The 14806-nt window shown below is 40.5% G+C and overlaps 2 protein-coding genes across 3 annotated transcripts in view; both read right to left on the reverse strand.

The window, feature by feature from the left end:
- The window catches only part of LOC103068179 (Y+L amino acid transporter 2-like), a 32751-nt gene extending 25196 nt beyond the window's left edge, over window positions 1–7555 (reverse strand). The window contains exon 1 of the mRNA XM_025172728.2: window positions 5942–7555. The gene's annotated coding sequence lies outside the window, so the exon portion shown is untranslated. The remainder of the gene's footprint in view (window positions 1–5941) is intronic.
- A 1740-nt stretch (window positions 7556–9295) lies between these two features.
- RIPK2 (receptor interacting serine/threonine kinase 2) overlaps window positions 9296–14806 on the reverse strand; it is a 39088-nt gene continuing 33577 nt past the window's right edge. Inside the window, exon 11 of one of the 2 annotated variants that reach the window (XM_088149147.1) lies at window positions 9296–14404. In XM_088149147.1, the coding sequence (XP_088005273.1) occupies window positions 14064–14404 (341 nt within the window). In that variant the 3' untranslated portion in view covers window positions 9296–14063. The remainder of the gene's footprint in view (window positions 14405–14806) is intronic. The other variant, XM_007437442.4, reaches the window with a different exon arrangement.

A 14806-nucleotide genomic window follows, 5' to 3' on the forward strand; every position in this document is an offset into this window, starting at 1 on the left:
TAGGAATTAAATTTACTAAGAACATTCCTAAGAGTAACAATTACCTTTACAGGATGAAAGAGTGTAAAATGCCTCCTGGAATCATTGCTTAATGCTTAATAGCAAGTACTGTACTAGACACAGTCATGGGAGAATGCAAGAGAACAGAAGCAGAAACACACAGAGAATAGAGATAAAATTCAGGCAGGATAAGTAGTAAGTGAAATGGGTTGAAATCATGAATGTTTAAGAGATTAATTAGGACAAAAATCTTACACATTGACTGGTTTCACACAACATGCTGGACTTATTGCTAGTTGCATAGTTTGTGGTTTGGGATGTTGATTTATTATTAATCACATTTGTAGGCTGCCCATTTAGAATGACTTTGGGTGGCAGACATATTGAAAAACATAAAAAGTCAAACAACCATCAAAACCATAACAAAGAAAAAATGGCAACCAGGTAAACAACAAACACAATAACCATAAAACCAACCCACAATGAGGCTTAGCCCAATATCTGGAGAAAATGTCAGACCCTTACGGCTTGTCTAAAAGACACCAGGGTTGTGGGAACCCAGCAATTGGCTGAACATGATAAGGCCATCAAGTTAAACCATATAATATTTAATATTTATGGATGTAGCCTGTTACGTGCACAAAACAATTATACTTGGTTAACTGAGATTTGGGGTCTAGAGTGTTGTGTGAAGCCACTTATTGTCTGAAAAATGTGCAAGAGAGTACTCCAAGAGTACCCTGTGGGGTCAAGTTATTTGAGGGGCTGCCTCTCCTCAGTGACATCCACCAGTCCCATCAGGTCCACAGAAGAGTCTTGTTGCAGGTTCCATCCACTAGGGAGTGTCATCTGATGGGACCCAGAAGAAGGGCCTTTTCTGCTGCTGCACCTGCCCTATGGAACATCATTGCCTCCGAGGTCAGGCTTGTCCCAACCTTGATGGCCTTCCGGAAGGGCCTGAAGACCTGGCTTTGCCATCTGGCCTGGGGATCAGAGAGTGGTGTGGAGCCCATCAAATTGTTGCACTGTTCTTGAATTACTGTGCTCTCTGGCTGACTGCATTGTATGGGTTTTAATGGTTTTAATGTTTTGCATTGTTTGTATGGATGTTTTATTTTTTGGTTTTTTGGTATTGTTGTTTTAATTGTGAGCCACCCAGAGTCATAAACGTGAGATGGGCAGCTATATAAATTGAATAAATAAATAAAATAAATGAGATGCATAATAGGAAGATTGCTGCTGATGAACTCTCAGTATTATGCCACCAGCAAAGTGAGTACATTCCAGTGCAGTTTGACTGTCTCTGTGCATTTCAGGGAGAATCAACAAAGACTTGATTCACAGCATTATGAATTCACAGAATGGCTTTTTTTTGTCAGCTGCAAATTGTATCTCTTATTTACATAGATACCTTAAAATAGAAGTGGAATTGGCAATGAGTAAAGGTTCTATTTGCCTTCTTCGCTTCTGTGCTAATTTCAGGGAAGCTTACCTGTCCATAGCAGTCTTCATATACTTCAAAGAGTCTACCTGAGTGCCTAACTTTTTGTACTTGAGTCCAAAGAGTAATATAAAAGTTGATCCTAAGATAGGTTCAACAGGTTGCTGGCAGCTTTACAGGTGGAGGCTGGGATGGACATCTGGTTTCTGATCCCTACATATTGTACCTATGAAACTTGTTATGTACCCAGTACTTGATTCCACTGCTCTGTTCAACTGTCCTTATTTTTCAGAACAATCTACTTCCTTCTAACTCTGTGTCTTGAACTCTGAACTTATAAAGACCAAATCTTAATCTTCTATGTGACATTTGTTTAGATATTTCAAAAGTGATATCACATCCTGCCTCTTTTCTCAAGGCTAAACATATCTAATTTCCTCCTTACTCCTTGAAAAACGTAGTTTCCAGTTTCTTGATTCATGATCCCTATTGTATTTCTTTGCTCCTGTTGTAGTTTCTTTGCATCTTTCTTAAATGTGTTGCCAGAACTGGACACAAGACTTGCAGTTCAATCTGACAAACACAGAATATAGTGGAATGTTAATTCCTTTTAATGCCAACAAATAGAGCAACCAGCCTTAGAACTGACAATTAAGATATTGAAGTGGTGAATAGCTTCTGCTTTTTAGTATTGACTATCAACAGGAAAAGCCAGCAGTCAAGAAATATGTCACAGATTAACTATTGATAAAGTAGCAATGAAGGCCTTAGAAAAGATATCCAGATGCTGCGACATGTCTTAGAATTGTGCAGGTAATGATTTTCCCTGTGACTCTATGGAAATGAAAGGTGGACTTTGAAGAACCAGATGGAAAGACTAGTGATACTTTTGAAAACTGGTGTTGGAGAATACTCCTGAGGATATGATAGATAGCCAAGGAAACAAACATATGAACTGTAGTACAAATCAACGCAGTGTTCTTGCTTAGGGCACAAATAATCAGGCCCAAACTATCATATTTTGGATACATTATATGAAGATCCAGCTTTCTTGAGAAGTTTATAATGCTGGGAAAGGTGGAAGGAAAAACAGGACAACCAGGAGCAAGGTGAATGGACATAACGGACGCAATTGCAGCGGCAATCTTATTATGGCAGTTGCTGCTGCCCCTGCTCCATTATTACCAATGCATTCTTTACAAACCATACAATAAGTGAAGAAACATGTGCTAATCTAGTTATACCAGGTCTTAGTAGCCCCTTCAGATAATATAAACCAGAGTAAAATTCACCAAGTAAGCAATGCTGAGCAGCCTCTTTCCTCTCACTGTCTCAAGAAGTACAGTGAGCCTCTTGGAAGTGAAGACAACTTTGCATTCTGCCACAGGAGCCTTAGTAGTGTTGGGCTGGGGCCTAGCTGCAAAGGCTTCCTCTGTACAAAGAATTGCATTGTGTTGAGTTCCACGCTTGTATGTATTGCCTGAATAGGGCAATAATTCCTGCATGTTCCATCAACCTCTCTCAGTCACAGCGTTTGTGAATCATAGTTCACTTTAAGAAATGCATCAACCACCAGTATAGGATGAGAAGAAGACATCCTCAGCTATCTGATGCACAAAAATGCCTTCTAGGCACAAATCCCCATCAGTGACTTCTTTCTTCCTTTTAGTTAGGAAATATACTTGTATCCAGGACTCTTCAAATAGAGTGCTGCCACTAATTCCACAAAGATAATGCTAAAGATGCATCAAAATGGTTCTTGTTGAAAGAGAATGAGCAATTTTCAAGAGGGAAGGAAGGCAGCTGCATGGCAGCAGTGCACAGAATTTCAAAGGGATGCTTTGCTTCTGTTACATATTGAGTGAAGCACCCGTTGGAGTAAAACTGCAAAGTGAAGGGGTACAGTAAACCACCCCCTATCAGTTGAACAAACTGGCTGCACTGCTGCACTTTACTCATAGAAAGTGGTTTCTACACATGTGCAGGGGCCGTTTCCTATGAAATGAGGTTGCCAGTTAAGGTAAATCTACCTCACTTGGACATGACATGAGACAGCAGGCATTGCCTCTGTTATTGCAAAGTGCAACCTTGAGACAGAGCTGGTCCACTTCGCACATAGAGGGATAACAGAAGATAAACAATATGCCAATTGGAGAAAGTACTGAGAACTTCTTGAGGATTTATTGGTAAAAGATATATTAAGAAACAACTGGAAACATGCATTTAAGTCTCTCTCAAAAGAGAGGCAATGCTCCTCACCACAAGAAAAATGTTACATTTTCCAAATCCCAACAATAGACACATTCAGGTATTTAGCATCTATTAGTACTGAATGAAAAGGCTCTGAGGACTTTTGGGTTAGGGTGATTCCTGGGATGCTATGGCTGTTGAGATTATACTCCTAATCATCACTATGGTAGGCATCATTTTGAAGGGAAGGTGGGTGAGCTACAAGTTTAGGCATACCAAGAAAGCCAAGTTCAAGTCCACCCTCAGTCATGGAAGCTCACTGGGTGGCCTTGGGCAGCCATGCTCTCACAGATCAACCAATCTCACCCACTTGTTGTGGGGATAAAATGATGGAAGATTTTCATGTAGGTAACCTTAAGCTCTTGGCAGAAAGATGGAATATAATTCTAACAAGGAAATGATGTAGATGCAGATGTCTCTGGACAGGAATAGATGATACCATTTAAGATATCCTCATATATCTTATGAAGATTTGTATGAAAGTCTGTACTCATCTAAGTACTCATTTCTTTCCCTTTCATAGCAAGCATCATAGGGGCATAACTGGTGCATACTTCAGCATCTGCAGACCAATATTCTTAATATCTTCACTTAATTAGTACCTACAATACTACATATCTGAATAGGAGTAATAACTTTAGATGGGAAAGAAGTTCTGATAATTATCATCATCATCATCATCATCATCATCATCATCATCATCATCATCATCAATCCCAAAACATCTGGGGTACCACTTGAAGACCACTGGCATTGACAAAATCACCGTCAATCAATTGCAAAAGGCAGCTTTACTTGGAACAGTTTACATCCTGCGATGATATCTTTAACGCCATCAAACAATGACATCTGCCTATCCCAATTCCTTGGGAAGGATTCGATAGGTGGATAAAAATGCCAAACCCAGTCTAAACATCTGGCAGACTATGTGACCAACAATAATGTCACAGCCAAATACCATTTTAACCACAGCCACAGGAGTAGATAGATGAAATAATCTCTGTAATCTGAAATGGTCAAACTCTTTCCCTCCTACCTTCCCATGCATACAGTCAAGGACTGAAACAGCATTTTTGGAGAGTTATTAGTTAGGGTTCATCCTCCCATCCCCCTAACTATGGTACAAAGATGCCCCACTAACTGATTATAACTAGGTCCTTATGATGGTTTTATTTCCTCTCTAGCTAACAGTGAAAGCAGCTTAAGTTTGACTTTAGCTGATCCATTTTAAAAGTAATACTTTCCCTCTTCTTCCATCATAAGTTTGGCTGTGGATACGATGTGGGATGTTTTGTCAATAATATGGTTGATTGTATGGTCAGTGGCTGGGATCTGCCCAGCACCATTGGCAATTTTGGGCTATTGTGGACATACCCCTTTCCATTTAGTCTCTTGGCACTATTTTACAGGGCTATTTGGGCAGCAGAATAGCTGAGAGAGCAGTAAGGTGGCCAATCAGAGTGACTAGCACATGGACCTGTATTCTCATTCACAACCCATCTGAAATATTCCATATCAAAGATTATCTTGCATTTATCCAGGTTTGCTTCATCCCATTCCATAATCCCCCTCTCATATATAGTAGGAGGATTGACTGTGTCTACTGTGTCTAACCTAACTTGTTAACCCTTGCCCTTCATTTCTACCACGTATTTCATACATTTCAACAGTGCTGAGCCCAAACAAGTGGGGAGAAGGGAAGATTAAGAAGACATTAAATTGCTTCAACCTTACTGGGATCCTGTAGGCAGAAAGATTCTTATGCTCAACTCCAGTGCTCTGGTAGTGATGATGGAGCAGTCACTGTCTCATGTTCCCAATGTACATGTCTTATTGGAGAGGAAGCAGCCTAGTGCCTCTGGGTATTTTGGACTGAAACGCCCTTCAGCTACTGTAGCCAGTGACAAGAACTGTGAGAGTTGTAATCCCAAATATCTAGAGTGTACCAGATTACCTACTCCTGCCTTTTTGTGAAAATTGCAGTCAGGCTGTGTAAGGTTTGGAGGAGTAAGGTGCAAGATTAGGGGGTGAATCTCCATTCCTATCCAGTACCAATAGCTGATTAAGATTAGTCTTGCTGGTATCCAAATATTGATCACTTGTCTTCAGTTCTCATGGGTACAATATGAATTCTTCCTAGCTTTATCCCAATGTCCCCAGGTGTGTGCTAGAGACCACCACTGGAGATGCTATCTGAAGCTTCCTTCAGATTAAATCAAAACAACATCAACATGTAAGACAAAGACTTACCACACATCCACTGACTAGATGTTCCTCACAGTCATATAGACCCTTATTTAGAACGTGCTTGTTGGCATCAAGAAGCCGGAATGAAGCAAAGTACACAATAGCCAAAGAAGCTGGGCAGAAAAACAGCCTCTGTCGAGTGTCTTGTGAGCAGCAGTTTACGAAGTTAATGAATGCTGGAAAACTGTGAGGCAGTCAAAACAAATCAGCCAGAGTCAAGGAATGCAGTTGTGTTCCTAAAGTCAAAGAGCAACTGAAGCAGCTTACTGAACACAGAGTAGCCATGGGGATATGACCTCAGCCAGTCAGGCCCTCCCTTGTTTTTTTCTCAGCATCTGCTAGTTATATTCCTAGCACTTGCTTTCTCCCATTCTGCCCCCTCCCTACTCACCCCTTCCACGCACTCCAGTTGCTTGGGATTTTTAATAGTAACTAGGCCATAGAAGAATGCATTCGAAGGGTAAACATTTGGATGTAATGCATCTTCCTTTGGTGCTTCTGCTTCCCACAAAGCTACATTCAGGATCCCTTGTCTGTTATTTTCCTAGACACATCAGCAGCCACAGTCTAGATAAATATTGCTGCCTTTCCTACGGTGAACGTAAAGATGTTTTTGGTTATTAGCCTTGAGGTCAAAGCCTAACAAATGAACATGTCCTGCAAGAAACAGGATTTAGGAGCCCTGCAGGTGATAATCCAGCAAAAGTAGACCAATTTAAATCCCAACTCTGACAGCGCTCTACATGGGGCTACCCTTGAAGAGTATCCGGAAGCTTCAGCTGGTCCAGAATGCGGCCATGTGAGCAATTTTTGGGGCCCAAAGGACCCATATAACACCTTTGCTCCGTGAGCTGCATTGGGTACTGGTTTGCTTCCGGGTCCAATTCAAGGTGTTGGTTATCACCTTTAAAGCCCTACCTGGCATGGGGCCAGGTTACCTGAAGGACTGCCTCGCCCCCATGATTTCAACCCGTCCCACCCGATCTCACAGAGAGGGCATGCTCCAGATCCCCGCAGTAAAAGAACTTCGATTAGCGGGGTCCAGAAGGCGGGCCTTCTCTGCTGTAGCCCCCATCCTTTGGAACATCTTGCCACTGGAGGTGAGACAGGCCCCCTCACTCCAGGCCTTTCAGAGGGATTTGAAGACTTGGCTCTGCCATCTGGCCTGGGGCGGGGAGGGAGGATGTCAGAAATGGGGTTGGCTGGCCCCTTAGTGGCCTGGTGCAGCCTCTATCGGCCTCTTGGATTTTTTAGCCTTTTTATCTTTGTAAATGTGTTTTTTTATAACTTTTAATTATGTATTTCTGATTTTAGTTTGTTGTAAGCCGCCCAGAGTCCCCCATTGTGGGGAGATGGGCGGGGACAAGTCTATTAAATAAATAAATAAATTTAGCTTAACAATCTGAAAATTGCAAAGTATACTAATTTGATGGCTTTGATAGACTTACTGCCGGCGCTTCTACCCAACTACCCCCACTCCCATGTACACATAGGCAAGCATAAAAAATATCACATTAGAAAATGGCAGCTTTCAGCTTGTCTACTCAAAAGCAGTTGTGTCTCTGAAACTAGGGAGAGCTCTTCCGTTAGCAGAGCAATCTCATTCCTTTGACCTCAGAATGCTTTGATATAGCCCTGCCTTGGGTGCTGCAGTTGGGAAAGGAAAAGTAGGAATGTGCTGTTCAACATTTACATACATATCTTAAGACAAGGGGATAGAAGGGGTACTCTTCAAATTTGCAGATGACACAAAACTGGGTTCGGGGTGGGGAATTGTTAACACCTCAGAAGATCGGCTCAAGGTTCAAAAGGTTTTCAGTAGACCTGAATATTGGCCTCTGTTCAACACTATACAGCTGAATGGCAAGAAATGTAAGATTCTGGAGCTAGGTGGGAAAAACAAACAGATGCGCGGGTACATGATAGGCAGTATGTGGCTCAGCAGTAATACTGGTGAGAAGGATCTGGATGTCCTGGTAGACCACAGAGTAAGTATGTGGCAGCAGTAGAATGGTGCAGCTGCCAAAAGAACCAGTGTGATCTTGGGCTCCATCAGCAGAGGTATAATGCTGAGAACATTGTTCCACTCTAGCTGCACTAGTCATACCACACCTAGGATACAGCCAGTTTTGGCCAGCACACTATGAGAAGGATGTTGAGTTGGGTACCGAGAACAGTGTCAAAGACAGCGAGTGACTTGAAGGCTAAATCCTATGAAGAACAGTTAAAAGAAGTGGGTATGCTTAGCCTAAAGATGACAAGGTGCAGGTGAGACAGAACAGCAGTCTTCCAATACTTGTATAGCTGTCATAGGGAAGAGGGTATGTCTGTGGCGAAGCTTTAAAGAGGGAGATCTAAGCTTGACATAAGGAGGGATTTTTTTTAACTGTGAGAACTATTAAGCAGTGGAGCGGCCGCCTCCTGGAATCACTGGAGGTTTTCAAGCAACTGTTTTCTGGGATGGTCTGAGTATTCCTGCTTTGGGTAGGGGTGGGCTAGAAGATCGTGAAGGCCCCATCCAATCCTGTAATTCTATGATATGCTAATCTGAGAGGTAAATTCTGAATAACATTGGAACTCAGAATTTCCAATTTTTATCCCAATGTTCATCTTAATTATAAATGCACTCTCTACAGCGTTCAGCTTTTTCTACTAAATAGTCAGGTCAGATGCTAATTTTGCTTGACTACAACAACTCTCAGTCAGAGAATTCCAAATCATGACAAAATATTTATATCCATGAAAAACAAACCTGCGTGTGCGTTTTTAAAAAAATTTTTTGCAACCAATTGCAAAATTATAATTTGAGAGGGCTTATTACTGCGAAGCTATTTCCAGTTCTGAGAAATTCTATTCCTCCTATAATGGTTGTGCTATTTTAAGACAGCAATAAATAAGAGAGAAAGAGAGAATGAAGAAGCACCAGAAGATACTAGCCGTTGCTTCTCTTTCTGCAAGGTAATGATTTCCAAGATTCTTTCAATTCTGTTATTTGATAACAAGTCCTAGAATTCCAACTTTGCAGAACTCTTCTTACCTAAAGATAAGATGGCTCCATGCCTATGGAAGAAACAGAATTAAGAGGAAAAAATCCTGGTGAATGCAGGATTAGTTGGGGCTGTGCACAGCAACTTCTCTATCCATACCCCAGTATTTCCAATCTTCCAGGCTGCAGAATGTTTTTATGCTCCCCCTCTCCCTTTCAGGGTAGGACAAGAGAAGGGAGAGTGACTTTCCCTGACAAATAAAAATCTACTTTCCATATATGTTGCAAGAGGTTGCAGATGTCAAAATGTTAGTCCTCTAAATCTTGCTGCGCTATTATGGTGCATGCCACATATGCAATGCTTCTGAGTAATCAAAAGAGGAAAAGTTATCAGAGGTACAAAAAGTAGCATAGACATGCTTTTTTTTCTTCTCTCATTTTAATGTGGATAGAAATTAAAATAAGGAAAGAAGTGAGTAATGTACTGGATCAAAATACTGGAACAAAAACAGCAAGGGCATCATTGGGTTTTGGCCATCCGTTTCCTCTATTTTTTTCCCTTCCCAATTGTTTCAGTCCAGATTAAGACTTTCTCCTTCTGGAACTCTTTAGCTATGCAAGTCAAGTGACAAGATTAACAACCCAGAGTACCGCGTAGCTGTGACTGACGGTTCAAACTGTATCTTCATTCTTTCTTTGACAAGTACAGGTGCAGGCTTCAAAGTCTGATTGTTCTGATCACATAAGGCAGCTGTAATTCTGTGCTTCAAATTTGATCCTAGCTTGTAACTCCCTCATGTACTTCTGCCCCAACAGAGAATATCGCAATGGATGCTAGAGCTTCCACACAATCAAGCCTGTTCTGTTTAGTGCTTTGCTTGAACCAGCCTCTGGCCCTGTAGTTGGCAGGTCCTCTGCTTGTACAGAAGACCATGCTACTTTTCTAAGCTAAAATTATGCTTCAGAAGTAATTGCTACCTTCATTCTTTCAAAATAAGCCAATATTTTGAGCACATCAGTGACCTTTTTTTTTTTGAACTGTAAACTTTGAGAAGCCATATGTATGTCAAACAGTAAATATATTTGTATCTGACTTCATCCTGGCACTTAACATGAAGCGTTTGACACTGATATTGAATCTATTACCATTACCCTATTTGACCTCCTCTCTGTGATCTGATTCCATAAAAAATACTGAAGTGCTAAAGTCTGTATTAGTAGGCCTACCAGGCTGAAAAATGTTGGGGATACTTCAGCCTGGCTTGGTACATCCACGTTTCAAGGAATTTGATTAAATGTTGATGATATCAAACTAGGGAGTTCCACTGGTAGTAATGACCTGTTGGATGAGATCCTGTATCTCCCTGTATTTCAGAGGGCAGGTGCTTGGGTTTCATTGGCTGCCAAGTAACTGGATGCTCTGCTCACATTTGCCAAGATGTAATCAGCTCATTTAATCTGTGAATAACAGGCAGGGGAAGGTGATACTAATATTGTTGGTAAAGAAGAAAAACAGCAGAAACAAGCCAAGAGCACCAGCCACTTTATCTGAGTGATGACAGCTTTCAAGGGAGGATATCTCAGCAATACAGCATGTGCTTGACATGGAGAAAATACCAGGCTCCATTAAATAACTGGGCCTTGAGCAGCCACGCCTGAACTATTGAAGAGCCTTTCCCAGTTCAGGGGGAAATAAACAGATTAGTAAGCCAAGGGTGTAACACAGTAGGTGACAAGAGTCTTATCTTCATAAACAGCAGGCAGGCATTATCTGGACATTAAATGTGAGATCCCAAATAGGCTACAAATTTAATGCAACAAAAATGCAACATTCTCAAGGGTAAATGATACTTTGGAACAAGGTACACCACCTTTTTTGGGCCAAAGATCTTTGAATGATGAACCAAGGTGCACATCAAAAATTGGGAGGGGCCTGAAAAAACCCCCCACAACATTCTTTTAATATATAAAAAAAATAAATACACATGTTGATCCATGTGTATTCAGCAATTTTGAAGGGACTCTGGGAGCTGCATCTTAGACTTTAGTGGGGTACATAAAACCCCAGGGCCTAAAGTTGTACATTAATGCATTTAAGTAAATAGAAAATATCTAACATGCATTCTTAAAGATCCTTGCAACAATCTTGTCAGGTGGATCAGGATTCTCTCCCATTTTGCAGACAATAAGGAATGATGGACTTTGAAGAAATGAGATATTGATTGATGCTTTTGAAATTGGGTGTTTGAGAATACTATGGACAGCCAAGGGGGGGGGGGGCAAAGGACCATCAAACAAAACAGGTCAGAGTTCTCACTCAAGGCATAAATGACCAGGCTAAACTTATCCTACTTCAGACTCATTATGCAAGGACCTACAGTAGCTATAGAAAAGGGTCTAATGCAGGGAAAGGTGGAAGGAAAGAGAAGAGGACAACCAGCAGCAAGTTAGATAGACTCAGTTACAGTGGTGATGAGTGCACGGTTGGAAGACCTAAAGGACCAGATTCAGGAGAGATTGTCACGGAGAAAAATCTATCTGTGTGGTCACCAAAAATCAACACTGACCTGATGGCACATAATCAATCAATCAATCAATCAATCAATCAATCAATCAATCAATCAATCAGTCGAGTTGAGAGACTGTTGGTTTCCTAACACTATTTAATAATCCATAACTGTAGCAATATTTGAACTGAGGACCTTCTAGATATATAGAAACAGAATTATGGAATTATGGAATTGGAAGGGACCACATGGATCATTTAGTCCAACCTTCTGCAGTGTGTCAGAAAACCAATTAAACCATCCTTAAGAAGTGGCTATCCAGCCTCTTCTTAAAAACCTCCAGAGATGGAGAACCCACAACTTCTGCAGGTTAATTATTCCACTGTTGTACAGATCTTAAGAGTCAGGAAATTTTTCCTCATTATTAGGGCAATTATGGAAAAGTAAAAGATGGAAGTCTCAAACCCAGTCATGTGAGACTCAACAGAGCACCTCCTATAGATCACCCATAGCAGCATTAGCAGTGAGTTCTGTGAAAAACTGAGGCAGCAAAAGCTGCCCAAGAACCCCATCTAGGAAAAAGCCAGGCCTAACTAACCTATTCCAGATCTATACAATAAACATTATAGTTCTGAACAGAACATCCTTAAATAGAAATCTGGCAACTGCTAACCGGAAGTTAGATTTATGCCATCAAGACACACAATGAATTTTGTTACATTTAATTAATGCTGGGCTGCCCATCAATCTTTCAGAAATAGATAAATGAATAAACAGGCTTGTTAAATAAAGTTAAGACCAAAAGAATCTTCGTAACACACAAGGGCAACTTTAAACTAATAATTAGGCAGGAAAATTCCATCAGTAATGGGCTTAAATGCAACTATTGATCAATGTAGTTCTCAATGGTCTATTTTTTCAGATGGCAAACTTCTGGAAGAAGTTTTTTCCTATCAGTGACTACCTCAACTTTTTAATTTAACTGATAATGCCAAGGATTGACCCCAGAATGTTCTGCATGAGAGTCATTTCCAGCTATACCACTGAACAATTAGTCTTTCCCGCCATAATTTGCGTTTGTATAAGGGCCCCTGTTTGAATTCTACCAGTTGCATGTGAATTAAACCTCTATGAGTTCAACAAGAATTGTTATCATTATACAGTGGCCTCTCTCTTGCCACAGACCATCTATTCCACCAAACTATATTCAGCAGAATCCTTGGGGGCTTAACTGGATAAGGGAAGGGCTTCAAAGGCATTTGTTCATAACAAAGGATACAGATAATTAGTAATTCAGAAATTAATTACAATATGATTTTTTTTTTTTGGTCCCTTCAAGTCAGCCTTGATTCCTGGCAACTGCCTGGACAAGTCCCTGCAATTTTCTCTGCAAGATTTCAGAAGTGGCTCGCCATTGCCTCCTTCCTAGGGCTGAGAAAGAGTGACCGGCCAAAGGTCACCTAGCTGGCTTTGTGCCTAAGACAGGACTAGAACTCACGGTCTCCCAGTTTCTAGCTTGATGCTTTAACCACTACACCAAATTGGGTCTATATGATTCATACATATTTTATATGCAATAATCTGTACCTGTGTCATATACCACATAGGTAGACTATGTTGATTATGAGTGATTGAAGGATCCTGTTTTTAGAAGATGCCATTCTCCTCCCCTCTCATGTCTAAACAGAATTAGACTGCAAGAGTGGGCATTGTGAAGTAAAAACTCATTCATACCTATCTGTTCCCCTTCAGTTCCTCAACATATTTAAAGTGTTTCCTCTTCAATTAGAAGTGGTTATGTCCCCCCACCATACCCACTTTAAGTTATACTGAACATGGACTGCTACAGATATCTTTCCTCCTCAGCAAAACATTCATGAATCATGACTAGAGCTATACTCAATGGGGCCTCTATGAAAACAGTGTAGATATTCCCTAGAATCCAATGCAATCCCTTTGTACAACACTCTACTCTTTGGGAGGTTAATGCTCCTACACCCTGGGCCAGGCAAATCTGGGCTTGAGATGTTCTTTAAAGATCATTAACAGTGAACAAGTTCCCTTCAAAAACAGCTTATATACCACTGTTCTTTTTCTATTTTACAAAGCTACAAAGCAGCAGTGAATGAATTCCAAAATACATCTGGGGCTTGTCTCATTAGGTCTGGTCACCTGGCATAACCAAATAGGGTATTTGTATTCTACTACAAAGCACGTGGCTAGAGACAAGCAAATTCAGAAGTGGTTCCTATTCACATAAAAGACTTTATAAAGGGCAGTGTTTTAGAACAATCCTATTAATGTGCTAACCCAGTAAACCTTCCCTATTTAAAGGCAGATTTGACTGACAGAATGCCTCAAAAGATGGAGTTCTTTTGAGTTCTCTATCCTTTTGCATTTTATCTTTATATATTTTATCTTTTCTTTTTAATAATTCCACAAAATGCATGTCTATTCAGCGAAGAAAGTTCAAGTATGTTGTTATTTTAAAAAATGACAAGAACATTGTGTAATACTTCCATTTGTAAGATGCCCTCCCCCTTGCCCAGCAAACTAAGGACCTCAGTTTAGAGCCATGCAGCAGAAACATAGACATTTCAGAAATAGGAATCCAGATTGCAAGTCCTGACATTTATAGATTCAAAGAAGTGCTCCTGAATGCAGGAGATACATCTGGGTAGGGCTGAAGTCCCATCTGTTTATTGTCTTTCAGTTTTTGCACTATGACTCTAGCGACTTCCTCTCCTTGACTGTCAATATTATCAAGCAGTTGCCTGACTTTTGAGGTCCTTGTAGGTTTGGTGCTGATGAGTTCATAATCCTCTCTCATGATTAAATCCCTGGAGAGGAGAGCATCCAAGCATTGGTTAAGACAAGCTTCAGTCATCTGATGGACAATTTCTTCTCTTTTAGTTTGGATCCACTGATGAGCTACAGTGAAATCTTGTGGCTGTATAGTCCTCAACGTAAAGTCTAATAACAGAGAAGGAAAAAAACAAGAAAAACTGACCCAGTCCTGAAAAATACATATAACATCAAACTACACAAAGCAACTTGAGAGAAGAGTGTATTTGTCTAAATTTTTAGAATAACAGAATGATATTCCAAAAACAAAACTATATTTTCACCTTCATTAAGATAAAAGCTGTATTCTCCCATTATTCACTACATACTAGCTCTTCCCTCAGTACCTCGCTAATTGTGTTATCTACATTTCATCATACTCAGAGATACAGCCACTGCTTTTATTGGATAAAGATGATGGCAGTTGTTAAATTTATTTTGAAGGTGCAAGATGGGGAAGGTAGACACATAAATTATTGCAGTGTGAAAATCCCAGTCTTAGACTAACATTTCCATCCTGTTGTTCTACCT

This window comes from Python bivittatus, unplaced genomic scaffold (genome assembly GCF_059951505.1).
Source record: "Python bivittatus isolate LINGU-HERP-01145 unplaced genomic scaffold, Pbiv_v1 ctg000590_np1212, whole genome shotgun sequence".
Lineage (NCBI taxonomy): Eukaryota > Metazoa > Chordata > Lepidosauria > Squamata > Pythonidae > Python > Python bivittatus.